The following is a 20000-nucleotide window of genomic DNA, read 5'->3' as shown; positions in this document are numbered from 1 at the left end:
GAAGCGCAGGTGTGGTTTGTGCTTGATCATAAATCTGCCACAAAAAGAAAGAAAAAGATCAAAACTGACGAGAAGTTGCTGATAGACGGACGATTTACTATGTACACTTTAAAAGAGAAGACAAAAAAAGTAGAAATTCTTGAAACTATTGATTCTGGAACAATCGAAATAGGCCCTAAATTGCTCGTTTTAAGCAGATCTTACTCCGTGTCGAACAGAATTGTCCAAGGTTTGAACCCAGGAATAACATAATTGAAGGAATTTGATCCTCCGCGTAAGGACTGTTATTTAGGACTGATGTTTCAACAAGCTTGAGTGGAAGTCAACTTCAGAGTTCAGTAAAAAAATGAAATGAAATGAAATGAAAGTCAGGAAAATCACCGCAGTCAAGTACTGTAAATCCGCCATTCAGCCCCCTGCTTGGAGGCTGTTTCAAGCACATTTGAGGGGGAAGGGGGGGGGGGGCTTAATAAGAAAGGGGGCCTTATTAAATTTAGCGAAAGGCATTACCGGTAGAAAAAGAAAAAAGAAAGAAAGAAACTAGAGTTAGGGCCTGGCCAAAGGGGAAATGTTTGGTCACTAAACATGCTAATGTTAAAGTGAGCGGCCAAACGGTTAAAACATGTTTGATCTTACTCAGATCAAACTCCACAAGCAAAGAACTATAGGTCACAAATACGTAAACAACACGTGGATACAAGCGGCTGAGCAAGCGTGGTACGCATGCACGCGCCACACATGTTTGATACGGCTGTCTGAACGAACAATATTTTGACCATCAAACACGAGAATAAAAGAAATGTTTTAAGTTGTTTGATCAAATGTTTGATGGCCTTTCACATTTTATCAAACACGACCAAACACGATCAAACAGCACCACAGAAGGTGGCCAAAAGGTTAAATGTTTAGTCACCAAACAATGTTTGATGTTTGTTATTTATTTGTTTGAGAAGGCTGAGGTTTTGGCAGCTATTCCGCTGATATGGACCTGCTATACCCACTAACCCATACATTCACAAAGGACAGCTACAACACCGGGAAATTCATCCCCTACTCTTCTCGAATAGTGTGTGGAGTTTTTAACGTCCCACAGGGAACTAATGAACATTGTGAGACGGGTATACAAAAATTTGGTTTATCAACGGAGTTGATAATGTAAATTGGCCACTGTACAGAGATTCTAAAAGCTGACGTTTCGAGCGTTAGCCCTTCGTCAGAGCGAATCGAGGGATTATGGGTTACGTGTAGTTTTTATAGTAGAGTAGGAGCTACGCTATTGGTGGTAACATGGCAATGTGAAAAATAGGAATATATTAGTTAAATGAAAAGCGTTCGTTAATACCGTGAGGATTAAGGGTGCCCATTTGAAAGATGAATTTTTGTTCCAGATTCTTGCGGCTTTCCGTCGTACCTAGATGTAGAGAAAGGCCGCAGATAGCCATGTGTTTTTTGGAGTGGTTAGGCAGATTAAAATGGCGAGCGACTGGCTTAGATGCATCCTTGTCATTCTTCTCAACATCGCGAAGGTGTTCGCGGAATCGCTTAGGTCTCGCTTAGGTCGCTTAGGTCTCGCTTAGGTCCCGGGACCTAAGCGATCTGTTAAGATCATCGATGGTTTCTCATGTAGCTCCTCAAATGTCATTTATTGCATAACCTGTACGTTATGCAATAAATTATACATTGGTGAGACAGGTAGACGACTAGGTGACCGATTCCGCGAACACCTTCGCGATGTTGAGAAGAATGACAAGGATGCATCTAAGCCAGTCGCTCGCCATTTTAATCTGCCTAACCACTCCGAAAAACACATGGCTATTTGCGGCCTTTCCCTACATCTAGGTACGACGGAAAGCCGCAAGAACCTGGAACAAAAATTCATCTTTCAAATCGGCACCCTTAATCCTCACGGTATTAACGAACGCTTTTCATTTAACTAATATATTCCTATTTTTCACGTTGCCATGTTACCACCAATAGCGTAGCTCCTACTCTACTGTAAAAACTACACGTAACCCGTAATCCCTCGATTCGCTCTGACGAAGGGCTAACGCTCGAAACATCAGCTTTTAGAATCTCTGTACGGTGGCCAATTTACATTATCAACTCCGTTGATAAACCAAATTTTTGTATACTACTTCTCCACCGACGCAGCACCACAGTTTCTTTAGAAACTACCCCTTCATTCATTGTGAGACGGGGCTTACGAGAAGACTTCAAAGTCTAACCATTTGCGGATGTAATTACAAAGGCAGCACTTTCTCCTCAGTTATTCTAAGAACCTGAGTGTTGGTCCGGCCGGAGTCGAACTCACGACCTCCCGCATGGCAGCACGGTGCTCAACCAACTGAGCCACCGGTGCGCGTGGTATCCCTGTCACGTGTATTTGTAATATGACATTGCTTTTTTGGAAGTAATTGAGAAAATCGTCGTTTTGCATCACCGTCCCAAGAAGTTTTGTCCTCGATTATAGTTTGGAAAAATTAGACCCAAATATAAAATTACCTATAACATATTCACTTACTCGTCAAGAATTTCCCAGAATCGGATGATAGAACCTTTATCCAAATGTCTTTTATTTCGACTGATCTAAAGTTGTCAGATGAAACGAATATTAACAAGGACAACTCTGCAGCACCACAGAAATGTCGCACAAAATTCAATATTTTGAAAAGAAACTGAGGTACTGTTAGAATTTGCACATCCCATTTTTGAACATTTGGGTCCGTCTTCATCTCGTCATATTTTAGATAGAAACCCTTGACTGCAAGATAACAAAACAAAGTCAATCTCGTTGAAAACGGAACTACACAAGCTGTTTCCTTTTGTTTGGAAATTGAATATATCATGGCAGACTAAGTGAACAAGCTTCGGGAAATAACAATAATAACAATCATATCAGAATAATAAAAATAATGATTTAGATAACAACCCTACTTTTTGAGAAAATATCAACTGGTGAGGTGTATGGCCACCCCTTGAACTGCCATGCAGGTCCTTGGACAAAAACTGCTACAACACAATTCCTGTGGAAGCAAGCAAACGCTGGCATTATTTCTGTGTACCTGGCTTGGTAAATACCAGTAAGGCTAAGCAGAGGAAAAGTGAAGTGGAGAAACAATATGGCAGCTCTCCCAGCCATTAAAATGCAGCTCTACCCGAACCACGTGCATCGAAGCAATAACAATGTTGCTGTTCTTGGTGAAAGTTGCATTATTTCTGCTTGCACATGAATAATGCTACTGTATATTTTTGCATTGCAAAGTGAAAGAATGGCTGCATTCCAGGGAAGTACAGTGTGTAACGTTAATCACCAACATACCAGTCACTGTGTTGAAGACGGGCTGGGTTGTCGATCACTCTGTATGGAACAGTCACTGTTGTTCGCGTGGCTCCAGGTGCAGCTTGGGCCTGGTGAATCTCCTTCCTTCGCTGAATAAGGACCTCATTCTCACGTCTCACACCCTGTGCCTTCTTCTCCTCAGAACTCACAAACCTTACAGAATGACAACAGTTGGTGAAAGTAGCATACAACAGGTGATTGCAGTGAGTGAAAGTAGCCTACAGCAGATGCTCTCAGTTTGAGTATTGTAAGAGCAGAATTGAGAGTTCTGCTAGCTACTTCCTTAGGTGGGACCCTCACATGACTTCTGCTAGCCCAAATTAATTTGAATGGTTTCCTCACAGGCAGTTGTTAAATGAATTTTTGTCCTTTGGCCCTTCTAATCCAAAACAATTTCTAAAACTACATATTTTTTTTCCAAGTTAGCCACCTGTTTACACCAAAGTGGGTAAAGTTGAAAAGTCAGGAATCAAAGTGTTAAGACTATGACATCACATAATACATATTTAGATGATGTTCAAGGATGTATTCAATGATTCAGATATGGTCTGACCAAAATTGCACAGGCCTTGAATAAGATTGAAAAGGAGAAGCTCTCTGGATTACTAAGAATGGGGCGTTTCGGTATGAGGTCATCATTCAATTATTAATACAATAAGGAAATAGTCTAACTTGAAATCTTGCAGAAGGTCCTCTGCATTGAACAGTGATATCAGTGAAGTTGCACCAGCAGGAATTATTATTATTGGTGTTCGAGATTCTGGAAGAAAACAAGCAATACCAAAGTCTGGCACATACGAACTTTGAATCTCTACACAGCACACAATTCATAGATTTCCTCAGCAATCCATTGAGTTGATGCCAAATTTAACTGCAGCACTCCCCACCCATCTAAACTTTATAGAAAAATGAGGGAAAATATGGCTCACGGTTCCTGCATTCAATTAGTGACAAAAAAGTAACTTGTACAACATATCAGTGTCACCTCGTTTCGCAGGCTTTTGTGGGACTAAAACAAAATAAAGAGTTAAGACAATGAGATGGTTGTGTCAATGTTATTTTTCCGGTCTAGGCATTAAATGCTGTACCATATTACAATGTATCACTGTTACTGTAAGTGATTAAAATGGTGTAGTATACAATCTTTCTTAGATCTTCTATCATGAAGCACAACGCAAATGAAAAAAAAAAAAAAAAAACTTTATACATCTGGGAAAAATACCTGTTCATTTCAATAAACTATTAGTTTCATTTTGTTGGTTAAAATGTTTTGCACTACAAAAAAAAACAAAACAAAACAAAACAGTGGGCCTGGACACTTGATGCTAATGTTAAATTAGAACTTTGCAATATTCGAGACAGTTTTGTATCACATTAATTTATAATCTGTCTATCTTCATCCTGAGTTTGTGAATACGATGCACTAATGCTGCTCACTTGTAAACATCAGAGGGCCCTTCAATAACTTGACACTGGCTTTAGCTATCTTAAACACTTACGAGGTCTTGGAGACTTGTTAGGTTGTGTATGAGGAGAAGGACTAGGTAACACTCTTTTGGCAGGCTTTTGAACTCCTTCCTGGAAAATAAATTGAAACAATTGTCAATTTGTAACTCTCATTCATCCTCTTTAACATTTAGCAGTTGGTAAATATATAGACTGACCTGTATAACATTTTGGATTCTGTAAATTCAAATGCAAGCTGAAGCTACATTTAATGTAATAGAGTTGGACACACACGAAAAAGGTTTCTTAAAATATTCTTTTTAGTAGAATTTAATTGATCAGTAATCTTGACGTAAAGCAAAACAGACAATAAATCAATTTTGTTACACACTACCTTCACAGATTCCAAACTAAGACCATGGTATGTTCCCATTGTGTCAATTTTGAATCCCTCAGTTTCTGTAGGGAACAAAAACATTGTTCATGGAGCGTCAAGCACATATTTAATATAACCTCTCTCTGTAGTAACTGTTCTTTGGCAACATCCTCATTAGCTTGAATCTGAGACCTAGCACCCACAAAAAGACCTTGTGTTGAAGCAAATTTACCAAATAACTTACCACAATATAATATTATTATTTGATGTTGCACAGTCACGATTTGGTTGGTAAAAGGTATTTACCTTCTTTCCCTCTAAATCTCTCCTGATCATATCTGTTGTATGGTACTAGGGTAGCTTGCTTTTTCTTGACTTCCTGTGCAACAAACATGAATGACAAAGAAATAAAATTATGAAAAGTTATTTGCTCGAAAATGTCTACCACTGACAACACTAGAAAGGGAGACTGCCATCTTAAAACGTACTGGTGTATTAGCAAAAGGGTCTTGATTCTGTAAGTTCTTGACTTTTCCTTCCTCTTGAGCTTTTACTGATTGCAGTATGTATAACACATTCTTTAGGAATTGCTGCAAAATAAAGCAGACATTTATTCTCAGAGCATCTCATCAAGTGACAAACAGAACACACAAGCATCATGCCCAAATAAACAAGGGAAAGAAAATATTTACTGGACTAGTTCAGATTACAAGATTGGCTAACTGTCTTTTACATGACAACATGCCTCTGGTAGTTACGCATCTCGGTATAAACAATCTTGATTTTTGTTAAACCATTATTTAAAAGTTTCTACTTTTCCTGGCCGCTTACTTTTATCCATGAATTGAAACTGACGAGAAGTTGGTACACAAGGTAGAACAAGCATTGCTTATAATTATCACTGTCAAATATAACACCTAAAAACATTCTGCGTCATTAACCAGTTTCAATTGACAACTGGACTGGATGACCTAAAATTGGGTGTGCATCACTGAGATTCTTAAAAATTCCTCAGGAAACACAAAGGTGACACTTAAATTTCCAAATTAAACAATTTGGTATCTCAACATCAAATAATTATTATTATAACTTTGAAAAAATATTTGACAAAATTTACCTTATCAAGCCGTAGCTGTTCTGTCTGCAAAAGATAAGCACATGAAACATAGTTTAGCTTTGGTAAGAAAACCAAACTGACTTGAAAAAAAAAATTGACTTAACTACCTTTTATGCTTCAAACGTTACCAGAGATAAAAGCAGTTTCCATCTACTGTCAGGCCACAGGCCGAGGAAACCCATTCACAGGCTATTGATTTCCACTGGTTTCTGCTCCTAAATACTGTGCTCACCCAACCATCACGTGGTGATGTAGTGTGACTACCATACCAAGGTTTACAAAACGGTACCAACACTTGCTTTTAAATTCAAGAACTTTTTCATCATACTATATACACGTAGCACGATACTCTGACCTCAACTCTTGGTTTCTTGAATTCCCCACCTCCTGAATCATCTCCGGTTCTTTTTGCTGTTTTTTCAAAAATGCAAATTATTCAAGATAAGTAAGCTACTCTAATACTAAAAAACCTCTGATGTGTCTTGTTTCTGAGACTTTAACATTTTACTAAAACACTACACCAATTTACTGGAGGGTTGGTGCCATAAAGGTAGCAAAAGAGGAGGCAGCACTCTCCTCAGCAGCAAGGAGGTCACCATCACAACTGAGCCAAAGTCCACCTCCCAGGCACCCACTAACACATCACTACACCAGTGTGTGGAATGTAAATATCCACCACTAGCCACCGACAGTGAGGTGAACAGTTTTAGTATATACTAAAACAGTGATACAATATAGCACAAAAAGATGATTTTAACTCATTTATTCCTGCAAAGATTACAACATTTTCGGACGGAAATTCCTCGCGAATTGCTCGGAGGTGAATAGCAAAGGATATCCGGAGCTTGAGTCGCCAATCAGCGCGCGCGTTCAACGCCATCCACTGTTTTTAAATTAGTATATACCAATAAAGAGACATTGGAAGGAGCAGGTAGTTATTGGAAAAGCAATGTTTTTGACTTGAAAGTCGCAGTAAGAACTTATTTAAAAATTTGCTTATTGGACCTTTTTTGTGGGAAAATTGTAATATGAATTGCAGCGAGGATTATTCATTCCAAACCAAAAATGCTCTGGCACAGTTGAGCGAGAAAGAAATGTCCTTCGAACTCATAGAGGTAATTGAACAAAGGGTAATACTGAATGTTTAGTTAATGCACTTACAACTTACTAAAATGTTTGATGATTTTGCAGGCGTTGTTAAACTACTTATCTGGCCTGAACATCCCTGGTGCTGTGCTGATTTTTCTTCCGGGATGGAACTTAATTTTCGCATTGCATAAATACTTCAAAGCGCATCCACAATTTGGTAAGTTACACATTCATAACTCCCCCTAATCAATCTATGATTGCATCGGGGAGAAAACCCTTTCCCTATGCTTGCATTGATTGAAAAGAAAAACAACTGACTACTGTCAGTTCTCGAACATAACTGGGAGCCAAGCAAGCCGTACACCTAGCTTGACCTTTATTCACAAACCAAAACGTAATAAAATCATCATCACAGACCCCTGTTGAAAAAATCGTGAACACCATTTACAAACTGAATGGAATTTGTTAAATATCCTTTAAGCTAAAACGCTGCACTGAAAAGACTCATGAGGGGTGGGTGGGAGGGGAAGGTCTGGCAATGGCGAATGGCCAAAAACCATCAGACCTGAAGACCACCAACACACTGGACTCCGTTCTCCCAGTTGTGTGTATGAAAAATATTTTCCGCCTTATTCGTTTTTCAGCCAGCGGAAAAACTCACTTCTTTGCTCCCTGCGGTATTAAGCCTGATTTTCACTAGCGGTGCAAGCAGAAGCGCAAACATAACAGCGCTTATTTCACCGTGAAACCGAGGTTGACGCAAGCACAAGCTCATGGATCAAAATTTTTTCTTTTTTTTTTGTGCTTACGCTTATGCTTGTGTTAGCTTGCGTTGTGTGAAAACGAAACACAGCATAAGCACAAGTCTTCTACCTCTTCATTCGCGGATACTAAGAGAAGATCAGCGCCGCGTGTTTGAGCCCGTACCACCAGGAGTTACAAAGGTGGATAATGACTTCTGTCATTTAGTGTGCAGTGATTTGGGATGCTGGCGTAGTTGCAGAAACAAATTAATTTATAGAGAAAAACAGAAGGGCAGTGCGAACGCTATGTCCCACGAGGACACTCGAACCCTTCGCCCAAGAATACCGTGATGTTTAAACACGAAGACGTACTATAAAAGGGGTGGCTTCACGCTCTGCTTTCGTTCGAATTCATTCAAGCATAACTGATTATCCAAGATGTTGATCAACAAACAACAACACAGAGACGGAAGTCCTAAAAGATATTTCTAGCGCGAGAGAAAGGGACTGGGCATTAAAAAAAGAACGACGGATAACATTTTATGACATGTTACGGACACATTGCCATAAGGAGCTTTTTTTATTGCACAAATTATCACAGAGCTCGATTGCGTCCATGGTTGATTGATAAATCATTTGCGCCTTTATAGTACGTTTCCGTGTTTAAAGACCCAGTAATACGGGCAACAAATTTGGTGCAACTTTTCGCGCAACAATGTTGCGTTGAAAGTTGAGATGGTTTGTTGCGCGTATTACCACCTTCTTGCGCAAAAAATTTTCATGTTGCAAAAATTAAAGTGACGTCTACTTTTTGTAACATAAAAATTTGTTGCGCAAGAAGGTGGTAATACGCGCAACAAACCATCTCAATTTGCAACGCAACATTGTTGCCCGCAAGTTGCACGAAAATTGTTGCCCGTATTACTGGGCCTTAAAGGCAATTTCCGCGCGCACTCGCAGTTTGTTTTTTTTTTCTTGCTTCATACCATTCCAAACAGTTGTCGAGGACAACCCGTTTCTAAGGCACATTTTGTTTGATGACTATAAATCAGTATAAGAGCGCTGTAAACTGGGTAATTTTGAAATTCTAGCTGAATTGATGTCGAACATGGATTCCTCGGCGATCGAGAGCTAAGATGCTGAATTTTTTTTCTTAGTATTTATTCAATTGATAACCTAATCGCTTACTAAATCATCAAATCTTTGTCTTGTTGTTTTGGCAGATAATTCTTTCAACCAACATTGCTGAAACAAGCATCACCATCGATGATGTCGTGTTTGTTATCGATTCTTGCAAGTATGTGTGTCGTAACCTGACTAACGTTATATGTCCTTTTTTGGATGCGTCAGTATTGAATGTTTCAAGCTCAATTTAATTTGATTTGAACTGCTTTAAGTTGATTTCAGGTCTCCTCAATGAGTGAAGCATTGAGCCTTTGTTAAAGGGGTTATTAGAGCCCAAGTTCTCTCAAATACCAACAACGATCGTTATACAGCGAGCTCGGGAGAGAAGCACGCGAGGCCAAGAAGAAGATGGTGGTCTCGCGACTTAGCCTCGCGTGTCCTATGGGTTTTCTTCTCGCTTCAATTTGTCGTTTTCTCCAGACGTTATGAATCAAACATCGTGATCGTGTTCGACCTCCTACTAAGCTCCGCCTCGATATGAAGTGAAATACCCGAATGCACCGTAACTAGCAAGGCGGTAAACTAATCATAAGTTATTGTATTGTTTCGTTTAAAATAGCGAGTATTTTTTCTATTTACTTCAGGTGGAGAACAGGAACGTCCAACTTCGATACATTTAAGTTACGGCGTGTTTACAGACTAAGTTAGAGCTCTATTAGAGAGGTTTAGCAAATTTTTCGTTCACAAGGAATATCAAATGACAGCATAGTTAATGTTCTATGACGGCAGGCAGCTGCTTGTCGAAAAAGCTTGAAAATTCTCTTATTTTAACTTTCTTCTCGCTGGTGAATTGTCCCAAAACCTATAGCTAACAGCAAGAAAATCAATTTAAACCAAACACGATTCTTTGATGTCAACGAACGAAATGATATATGAAATGAATCACATATAGAACTGCGGATATGAAATCAAGTGAAGCTATGATCCTCGCAGTTATGAACGCAATTTTAGCAATTGCGTAGAGAAGCCTGAAAAATTCAGGACTTCAACAGGTTTGAACCCGTGACCTCGCGATGTCGGTGCGACGCTCCAACCAACTGAGCCATGAAGCCACTGATGTTGGGCGCTGGTCATGTGTGGCTTTGGCAAAACGCAAGTTTCATCCTGACGTTTTCCGTTTGCCGTAAAGGCAACTCTAGATCTCTCTATTTTTGGATTGATTTTCCAGCAAAACCCGACCTTCCCTACGGACATAATTAATTTTTACCCCAAGGGTCACTGTTACGATCCGAAACTTCTTTAAAAACTCGTCTATGAACAGCTTAGTCTCTAGAAATGCCGTGAAAAAGATCTAGTATAGGTGTTGTGTACTCCAGGTTGTGGAACTTTTCTGGGGATTAAAAGATCCCTGTAAAATGTATAGAAATGTATAGATACTTTTCTTGTTATTGAATTCAAGTTTTGGCAGTCTTACTCCTAACTGACTCTTCATTTCTTTATCAGAGCCAAAGTGAAGTTATTTACATCACACAGCAACATGACAAACAACGCGACTGTGTGGGCATCCAGGACCAACATGGAGCAAAGGCGAGGCCGTGCAGGCAGAGTGAGACCAGGGTTTGCTTTTCATCTTTGCAGCCAAACACGAGCATCCAGGTTAGCTTGGGCTTAAAGTAAACCTTTGGATCCAAGCGCTTGATTCATCGAGATTTGAACCACATAATTCATGCAGGACCTAGAATCAGGAAAAGGTTTTCCAACGAAACCCAACGTTTAGAAAATCTTTATTTCGCAACGTTTCGGAATGGTTAGGACGGAAGCCATTTTTTTGTGAAGCATAAACTGTGTCGACCGCGTCGATAGCGGTAGAAAACACGAGTGTAAAACAGTGGCTATCCACGTGCAATGTTCATACACTTTTTTGCCGTTTTTTTCCGAAAACAACTGGAAATGACCAAATTCGCGGTTATGCGGAGCATGTGATAACCAGTAAATAGCTGTTTCAGTTCTCTCCCTAATATCCCACACCGTTCCCTACTTCGGTACGGTTAGTACTTCGGTACTAGTTGCCACACAATTTAATTCCGTTAAGAAAACTTGAAATAATCGCCAAATGATTACAATAAGGTGAAGTTATATTTTCAGTTGCGGTCGTCGTCGTTCTTGCTTAAGCTTCCTATCATCCAGCACAGGAATAAAAGAACAAAGAAAAATTGGGAATGCGAACTAGAATGAAATAAACATAATCCAGTGGGTAGAATTTGGCCCTTGAGGGAATCTGTCTGAAAATCGAGAGACGTTCTTTCCAGTTTCGAAAAAATTGTAAATGGTTTGAACCCAGCAGTCATAATATAATTGATCGCCGTCCGGGTAAGTGTAGGCCTGAGAAGTACTGTCTAGGACGACGTTGATTGACTGACGTTTCGACAACCTGAGTGGAAGTCATCTTCCGAGTAAAGTGATTTGTGTAACGTCAGAAGATGGTATTAACACTCTGGCCCGGGTTGCCCAAAGCATGGTTAGCGCTAACAAGCGTTAAATGCCATGAGCACTTTTAGGTTTTGATACCTCTTAACCATCGGTTAGCGCCAACCAAGCTTCGAGCAACCGGCCGCTGGTCTTTGATGTGATTGGTCAACGAAGTTGGGACGTCACGACTTAGTTGACCAACTAACATTCATCAAGGTTGAAGCAAGTTCTATAAAGCTCTGGACGTAATTTTTTTGTGAAAAACCGCTGTCCGAGTTAGTTTTCGTTTAAATAACGACGACTTTGATTAAGAATCCAAAAAAGAAAAGCAAAGAGATTAGAATCAAAGGAAGTCCACAACCAGCTTGGCTGCCGTTCGGAGAGTATGCATATCACCTGAACATAGAGCTGTAATAATTTTTGGAAGTTTGTTTAATTGAACTGATTAATTTTGAAACATTTGCAGACTTGCTGAGCACGCTACCCCGGAAATTCTGCGCACACCCCTTCACGAACTGGCTCTCACTATCAAGTTTCTCAAACTTGGAGACATCGGAGAATTTTTGAACGAAAACATAGAGCCTCCTCCTTTGGACGCTGTAGCTGAATCTGTGGCGCTTTTGAAAGGTTCGTGCTTCCCGGAAGAGTTGGCGAATTTACTTGAACGACGATGCCCAGCAGCATCAATACATTTAAATATCGTAAGACTATATTTACGAGATGCTTTAAGTTTATTGCTAGACCACTGGTGAATTTGACCCCCAATCTTTGAAAAAAAAAACTGACATATCTCTGTCGTGAGTGAAGATAAAAAGGAAATCAGGGATGGCGCAGTGGTGAGAGCACTCGTCTCCCACCAAATATTATGTGGCCCGGGTTCGATTCCCACACTCGGCGTCATGTGTGGGTTGAGTTTGTTGGTTCTCTGTTGTGCACCGCGAGGTTTTTCTCTGGGTACTCCAGTTTTTCCCTCTCCTCAAAAACCTACATTAAGTTTGATTTGATTTGCGTTAATTGGTTAATTTCAATTTACAGTGCCCCCAATTAGTGCTCCAGCGCTAGAAGATTAGACACTTAATGACGATTCTTTCTTTCTTTCTTTCTTTCGATTTAGCAAAATGATGCAAAAGTATTTTGATTCGAATAGATTTGATGCTAAGTTTCACCTTAATTCCGGCAACTCATATCATAGTCGTGGACAAACCGCATTCTATTTGATTGGTGGAATAAGTTGATTATTGTCATTGTGGTTTGTACAGATATGGACGCTTTGGACAGAAACATGAATCTAACACCACTTGGGTATATCTTGGCCAAACTGCCAGTTGAACCGCGCCTTGGAAAGATGATCATCCTGGGATGCATTTTTCAGTGAGTGTTTCCTTTAAAACGTTCTCATTAAGCCGGCAAATACCACAAGTTTATGAAGGTCTGCAGGTTTTTAAATTGATCTTCGGTTTCTCGTTCGTTAATTGTGGAGATGCGATGTGCACCATAGCTGCCAGCATCAGTTTTCCTGAACCATTCGAGACACCAACTGACCGAAAGAGACTGGGTTGGGTGCATAAGAAGTTCTCTGGGACACGTCATAGTGATCAGATTGCGTTGCTGAGCGCATACCAAGCATGGGAGGATGCGAGGTAAATTGTGTTGTTAACGTTGTATCTCTCAAATGCAAGCTGTCATTGGCTAATTTAGCCGGCCGTATGCAACAGTTTTAGCAAGTTTTTCAAATTGCTCATGTGAAATGAACTTGTGAAACTGTTCGAATCTTGCAAGGATTTATTTCAATAAGCCAGTAAGATTTATTCGTTTTTCAAAATTTTACGCATGCCAATCATTTTTGGTAACTAAACGTTCTTCTTGACTTCAAATATTTTCCTTTCCCGCGCGCCTTATTACCTCAGAGATATAATAAATATCTTAACTGTCCTCGTTTCCTTGGTGCGCACTGTAAGTGACGAATCCTCGTTATATCCGTTAATTTATGGCCCGCGCGCTTCGCGTTTGGGCCATAAATCAATGGAAAAAAAACTCGGTCCGTAACTTACAGTACAGACCTTGAAATCGGTTACTTAGTGAAGGGATTTACGATGGCCGAGTCAGCACCGCACTTGTCTGTGCTCTATCTCATTATTTGCACCAATGAAACGCACTTGCTTTTCTTTCAATTTTTTACCATTAATACGTAACGACTGGCACAGCTCACACAGTTATTTATACAGATCCATCTCAATTGACCCTTTTTAAAATCTCTTTATGGGTTGTTAAAAGTTGCTGATCAGGCCTGGGTTGCTCGAAGCATGGTTAGTGCTAACCAGCGTTAAATACCACGGAATCGTAAAGGTTTTAGTACCTTTTAACCAACGGTTGGCGCTAACTAGGCTTCGAGCAACCGGCCCTAGTGAGATTTAGAAAATTCATTTCGTTTTTCCAGTTGTCTTTTAATCAGGAAAAAAACGAAATCTGAATAAGAATTATCATCATCCAGAAGGGTTTAAGCAGGGCACAGGGATCGTTGAACTTTTCAACCATCCTTAATCTATTCGTTTCTAGGTGTAGCTATACTTTGATCGCTTAGAGGTCACCCTTTTGTGTTGCTGGAAAAGGTATTGCCCAATCCCTGGTATCTGATTAGCTGGAGCTGATTAGGTGGAGTTAATGGGAGCACTGCAAATTGTCTAATAGTTATTATTTTGTAATTTTCTACAGAATTATTGGGGTTTTGGCTTCTGGTTTCCCAGTTGAAAGCCTCCTCGAAAACAGTATGATTTAAGTCAAGGAAGTGCTTCATTACATTTCAAAAACCATAAATCGTAGATAAGAGCAAAAAAATCATTCCAGAGCTGTTATTGGCTCATTTCTCAGACTCGAGAAAACGGGGCTTCATTTATGAGGTAACAGGCACTGATAAAATGTTTTATTGGCTTCTATCTTGACAGAATGCATGCATCCTCAGCCGTTTAACTATAGTGGTCCAGACTCCAAACTAGATATGATAAGCTGTGAAGAGCTCGAAGCTCTTGATCAAAGTCTCAACATGCTTCACTCTGTCGACTATCAACTACATTGTTTCTAAAACCATCCTCCACGAAAGCCGCGAAATCCTCGGAATCCTCCACCGCGTCCCCCACGGAATCCACCGCCTTGATTGTGACTCTTTGTGTTTGGTGAGAAGGTAAGACAACGACACCCGAGAAACGATTTCCTTCGTAGCACGCGTTTGAAATAGGTAGGGTGATGGACAATAATTGTGCTCGCTCGAAGCGCGCAACAGGCGCACGCTTGTGTGCGAGTTCACGCTTCTCATTCCTAGCGCCTACCTGACCAAAAGATAGAAACAATTCCTTTGCAAAGTGGTGAACGTAACTTAAAACGTTCGCTAAAATTAATGATTAATGAGATGACTTAGCAGCGTGGGGATCCCTATACCTTTCATTTGCCTCGAAATTTCTATCTTTTATGTGTTCTAAACCCTGTCTGGGGTTTTAGAGGCAAGGATACACACTCAAGTGAAGGAAAGTTGGGCCCTAGGGATCCCCACGCTGCTAAGTCATCTCATTAATCTGCTGCGTTGCCAGCGTGGTAGCCTTGATGTTGTAGTGGCTTAGCATGCCCGACTAGTAATCAGGGAGGCGTGGGTTCGAGTCCCGCTCAGGGCAAAAACCAATTTTTCGGATGGGTGTGTCGAAGGGTAAAATGCACGGTATGTGTTCCTTTCTCCTGTTTATATAATGTTGCAAGATGTTGCGTTGAAATGTTGCGAGCGTTTGGCCAGGCGTTAAGAAATCACGGCGGGCGGCTACGACGACGAACGTGTTACTTCAAAATATAAGTTTGAGGTATTCTAAGTATTTCATGATTATTCCATTTTGTTTATATTTTACAATATAGGCGAAGTGTTCTAAAACTGAATTGGTACGGAAGGATTTGAATTAAAGAGTGACACTGAAAGATTCACTGTAGTTTGTCCACGTTGTCGTCAAAATCTTAAATTTGTTCATTTCACGCAGTAGTTTTGACGAGTACGCGAGAGAAATGTTCAAAAATGCGTGCCACACGTGCAGCACGATCGTTTTGGTTATTTTAACCAACAATATTACTGCTCTTTGACGTTACCGTCGCCGTAGCCGTCGTAGTTTCTTAAACTCCTTATTGTCATACAAAGGGAGGTCACGCGACTTCGACTACGCGGTTTCGAGGATGCTCTTGTAAACTCTAAGGTAGCATTAGATGTAGCACCAAGCAGTTATTGTAAGGCTTTCGACTTCTAAAACATGCAGCAGCTGTACCGGATTTATTTTGGTTTACAAGTGAAGTAGAAGCGTTGAAAACTTATTGTTCTGTAATCCATAAAACGTTAAGTTCAATGAACAAAAACTAAAAGGTTGTGCACGCCCTGCGCGTGCGTTTTACGTTTCGGTAAATTTCTTAATTCGCCATGTTTATCGCCATGAAAACGACGTGAAATGTCGCGTGGTGGACGCGAGAGCCTGGCGATAAATCTTCATTGCGTTCTGCAAACGTCCAAACCATTCATACCAGTTTTTTTTCCTGGAATGTTGATGCACACTTTCCATGCCAAATGACAGGAAATTGTCACAATAACAGGAAATTATATTCCTAGATAACGTTCTCGTAGCTGTCGTTGTTGTCAGGACAAGATTTCCGAGTCTCTCAAATTTTTAAGCATAAACTAAGCAATAACTTCCCCTTTCCTTATCCTACAATAGTGAAAGAACGTCTGGATCAGTTTGGAATAAGTGGATCGTGGAATGTAAATTCACTTTCAGAGAAAAGTTGAAAAGGGGCACTATTTCACGCATCGTTGTTTTGTTTTCTGTCAGGTTGCAGTTTCGTTTTGTTCATCATCAAGCTGCGATGGTTGTAGCATTACGTCATGTACTGGATTACCTGTTAGTTCGTGCCGCTACCACGCCCTCGGTTATCGCTGAACCCAATCACATGGACGAAAAAATACTGCATGCCATCAGGAGCCCATCCGGGAGCGTGCAACTTCCATACAGCGTCTGTGAAACGGCGTTTTCACAAGTAGGTTTATTTTTAGACTAGCCCTTCCCGCGAATTAGATCAAATAACAAGGTCAGTTACGGTTCGGTGACCCTATGACGTCAGCTTAACTTCTTGTAATTGGTCATCGGGCTCCTGCGGGAGTCTCATTAGCGGGAAATTCAATAACCTTACTTGTGAAAACCCCGTTGCACAAGTATAGTTAAGTTGCACGCTCCGGGTGATGGGCTCCTGATGCCATCAAGTCACTGTCGCGAGCTAATGCTGGCACCTTTGGTGTGCAAAACCGACCGGGTGGAAATCAATTTCCTCCGCGGGGGCACCCCCCTGGGTAAGTCAAGGTTTGAGTGCATCTTTTATTTTGAAAGTGTTTGCTTCACACCGGACTGGCACCGTGTGAGTGAAGCTTATTATATATGCAAAACACGAGTATAAAAGTCTGAAAGATCAAAACTCCCGTGCTGCATATTAATTCTGCGGCGTACACACGCATTGCACAATTAAACTAGTGAGTTTTTGACGTCATTTTCTCCTCGATCCAGCTCTCTCAAGATCTTAATAATGGCGGACCATTAAATAGGAAAATTCCAGTTAAAATAAGGAGGTGTCTTTTTGAAATCAAGGCTTAAAACTTTGGTCGCTTAGTGTTTAGTTAACATATTTTTGAAATCTGAAGAAAAATACGAATTGCATTTTTTGGTCACATTGGTGCTTTAAATCCTAACGCTGTCCGCGGTCGATACGAAATGAAATGGATTTTTTTCCCTTAATTTTTTACCTTGATTTATGGCTTCGAGTGCTTTACTTTGACCAACCTCGTTTGCAGGGCCTCTCTTCTCCCCGTCCCCTGTCGAGAAAGAGACCGTCGTACGGTCTGGTCACCTAGGTCTCAAAATAATAATTATACCAAACAAAAATTTATGAGAGGGGCTAGTTAGTGCCACTATCGACTCCACTTAAACAAGAGGACCTCTCCCTGACAGCTGTAATTGTCACGGCCAAACGTGACCATGCCAGGGTGTCTCGGAGTGAAGAAGAGAGGACGTGAGAGCCAGGTTGCCCAAGGTCGAAGTCAGGTTTGAAGCAGTTCAAGTTGACCGTCGATTGAGCGTCATGTCATATTCCTCGATCTGTCCCTCATAGGTTGATGCACAGAGGAGGGCGCGACGGACCACCACCCAGGCGTGGCTACCAAGATCCAAGACACTACCGAGGAAACAACCAAGGCGGTGGATTCCGTGAGGGACGCGGTGGAGGATTCCGAGGATTTCGCGGCTTTCGTGGAGGATGGTTTTAGAAACAATGTAGTTGATAGTCGACAGAGTGAAGCATGTTGAGACTTTGATCAAGAGCTTCGAGCTCTTCACAGTTTTGTGAAATAAGAGGAACACCAAATGAGCATAGTTCAATGCTCGTCATTTTAATTAATAATTGTTGCCCTTAAGAGAGTACACGACATACTCGGTTGCGCATCTATATCGCCTTCTTTAACACAAACGCGCTACGAAAACAATAAAACTTCCCCATATCTTGCCTTGAATTTGCTAATCATCCAACATGGCCACCGGCAGTCTTAGCAAAAGAGTGACCGAGGATCTGAAATTTTTTCTTGTTTTGTGATCTCAAACGTCTTATAACGGACGTGATTTCCAGACGATTCGTTGACATACATATCTCTTCGAAAATTTCTCAAGTGTTCCACATCATCGCACCTTTTATGGCTCGTCCTTGGTGCTAAAGGTGGCTTTTTCTGAAGGTAGAGTGGGATGACATAATAAAAGTCCGCGTCTCAACCTGTATTGTTGGTCTTAACTGTGAGAAAACATGATGACACCCATCGGATCCTCTATGACTGCTAATCTCACACAAACAAAAAGCCCGATTTCTTCAGTTTGGAAACACCTTAGTTTTCACACACAACGTCAGCATTGCGTTCTTTCGAGATATGCGTATGCGTAGCCTTCTTTCTTGAATAAAACCGAAAGTTTCTGGCCGTTTTCAGTGCTGGAGTTCCCTCTGTAGTTCCGAACCCAAAAGTGTTTAAAACGTGATACCGAGGAATTAACATTTTGCAACGAGGTTAAGTGAAATAGTGTTTTTCTTTCTTCAAATGCCTGTTCGAATGTGATAGAGGAGCGCGCCCCTAGTTTTAATTCATTCTTGTTTTTAGTCCCTCCTTTTTTATACCCTCCTCATCCACTTCTCTAGACTATAGCCCCCCGATTTCTAGCAAAAAATAAATATCTTAAAACGGTTTTTACCGTTGATCCACGTTTATTATTATTATTATTATTATTATTATTATTATTATTATTATTATTTGTTTTTTTTGTTTTGATATATCGCCGAGAATGCTGAAAGTAGCATTTCCGAGCTTCAAGATTTCAAAATTTTCTGGCAGAGAATTTCTCCAGAACCCCGTACAAGTTAGCGTCTCCGGCGCTTGCTTGTTAGCCCCTCCCCCTCAATGCAAAATACGTTCCGCCGTCCTTGAATATCCAGGAGAATCCGAAATTATTCTGGTCTCAGATAAAACGATCGAATGTTGATGGCAATGTTGGAGTCCCTGACCTCATGGTTAATGGAAGCCTGACAAGCCATCCCCTTTCTAAAGCCAATGCTCTTAATTAATGACCACTTTCGTAGTGTTATTACCAAAGAAGACTCTTCCAGGCACTTACCCCGCACTCCTCACACCATCAATCCTATCCAAGTTACCTCCCAAGGTGTTCAGAAACAGCTACTGAATCTCAGGCCCGATAGAGCTCTGGGTCAGGATGAAATCCCGCCATTAAGGCTCTATATCAAGAAATTTCGCCAATATTGACGTACTATATCAAAAACGAGTGCAAGTGTTTCATCAGGGTTTCCAAACACGAGAAAACTGATTTTATTGTTTTCGAGTGTTTGGAAACCCTGATTAAACACGATGCACGAGTTTTTGAAATAGCTCCTCAATCGCGCCTCAGGAATAAAAGAAATTGGAAATATTCACGAATTTTTCACATGTAGTCGGCACGTTTTGTTGCTTAATTAACTCAGGTGTGGAAGAGAAGCTAATTAGGGACTGGGTTGATCATCGGCCAAAGATTAGTGAAGTTAGGTCTGCTGAGGTGTTGGCGCCTAAGTGCAGCACTATCAATGAAGAAATGACTAAAGACACAGAAGGAACTGTTAAAATTGGTAATTCGAAGAGTTCTTGTAATCATTTCATGGTCTCTGCCTACTTCAAGAACTGTAAAATAAATATTAACGTAAACAAGT

The 20000-nt window shown here is 40.6% G+C and overlaps 2 protein-coding genes, 2 long non-coding RNA genes and 1 pseudogene across 4 annotated transcripts; 2 read left to right on the top strand and 3 right to left on the bottom strand.

Moving 5' to 3' along the window:
* Positions 1–2523: 2523 nt before the first annotated feature.
* LOC137993615 (uncharacterized) lies at positions 2524–3018 on the bottom strand. Its single transcript, XR_011121892.1, has 3 exons — positions 2935–3018; positions 2685–2761; positions 2524–2586 (listed from the first exon to the last, which is right to left on the bottom strand). It is a non-coding gene; the product is annotated as an uncharacterized lncRNA (long non-coding RNA).
* A 285-nt stretch (positions 3019–3303) lies between these two features.
* Positions 3304–5556, bottom strand: LOC137991831 (parafibromin-like). Its single transcript, XM_068836867.1, has 6 exons — positions 5469–5556; positions 5181–5245; positions 4840–4918; positions 4326–4349; positions 4013–4100; positions 3304–3493 (listed from the first exon to the last, which is right to left on the bottom strand). Exons 1-6 carry the CDS (start codon positions 5554–5556, stop codon positions 3304–3306), a joined length of 534 nt encoding a protein of 177 aa, XP_068692968.1.
* Positions 5557–5649: 93 nt separating this feature from the next.
* LOC137993616 (uncharacterized) lies at positions 5650–6679 on the bottom strand. The gene is made up of 3 exons (XR_011121893.1): positions 6635–6679; positions 6280–6303; positions 5650–5752 (listed from the first exon to the last, which is right to left on the bottom strand). It is a non-coding gene; the product is annotated as an uncharacterized lncRNA (long non-coding RNA).
* Positions 6680–7302: 623 nt separating this feature from the next.
* Positions 7303–20000, top strand: part of LOC137991830 (ATP-dependent RNA helicase A-like) — a 91944-nt pseudogene continuing 79246 nt past the window's right edge.
* LOC137987902 (ATP-dependent RNA helicase A protein-like) lies at positions 7863–18033 on the top strand. The gene is made up of 6 exons (XM_068833990.1): positions 7863–8312; positions 9335–9408; positions 10740–10892; positions 12172–12332; positions 12965–13076; positions 17880–18033. Exons 1-6 carry the CDS (start codon positions 8142–8144, stop codon positions 18031–18033), a joined length of 825 nt encoding a protein of 274 aa, XP_068690091.1. The 5' UTR covers positions 7863–8141.

This window comes from Montipora foliosa, chromosome 2 (assembly GCF_036669935.1).
Source record: "Montipora foliosa isolate CH-2021 chromosome 2, ASM3666993v2, whole genome shotgun sequence".
Classification (NCBI taxonomy): Eukaryota; Metazoa; Cnidaria; class Anthozoa; order Scleractinia; family Acroporidae; genus Montipora; species Montipora foliosa.
The sequence above is the reverse complement of the archived record's forward strand: the minus strand, read 5'-3'. Positions and strand labels throughout refer to the sequence as shown.

What these genes read in the sequence shown, in the direction of transcription:
- LOC137991831 (XM_068836867.1), bottom strand. Translation starts at nt 5,556, where the DNA reads ATGTTTGTTGCACAGGAAGTCAAGAAAAAGCAAGCTACCCTAGTACCA. An exon ending in GAGATTTAGAGGGAAAGAAG is followed by an intron (nt 5,246 to 5,468) that starts GTAAATACCTTT and finishes TGTTCCCTACAG; the next exon opens with AAACTGAGGGATTCAAAATT. An exon ending in TTAGTTTGGAATCTGTGAAG is followed by an intron (nt 4,919 to 5,180) that starts GTAGTGTGTAAC and finishes TTTATTTTCCAG; the next exon opens with GAAGGAGTTCAAAAGCCTGC.
- LOC137987902 (XM_068833990.1), top strand. Translation starts at nt 8,142, where the DNA reads ATGGATCAAAATTTTTTCTTTTTTTTTTGTGCTTACGCTTATGCTTGT. An exon ending in AGCCAAACACGAGCATCCAG is followed by an intron (nt 10,893 to 12,171) that starts GTTAGCTTGGGC and finishes AAACATTTGCAG; the next exon opens with ACTTGCTGAGCACGCTACCC. An exon ending in ATCCTGGGATGCATTTTTCA is followed by an intron (nt 13,077 to 17,879) that starts GTGAGTGTTTCC and finishes TGTCCCTCATAG; the next exon opens with GTTGATGCACAGAGGAGGGC.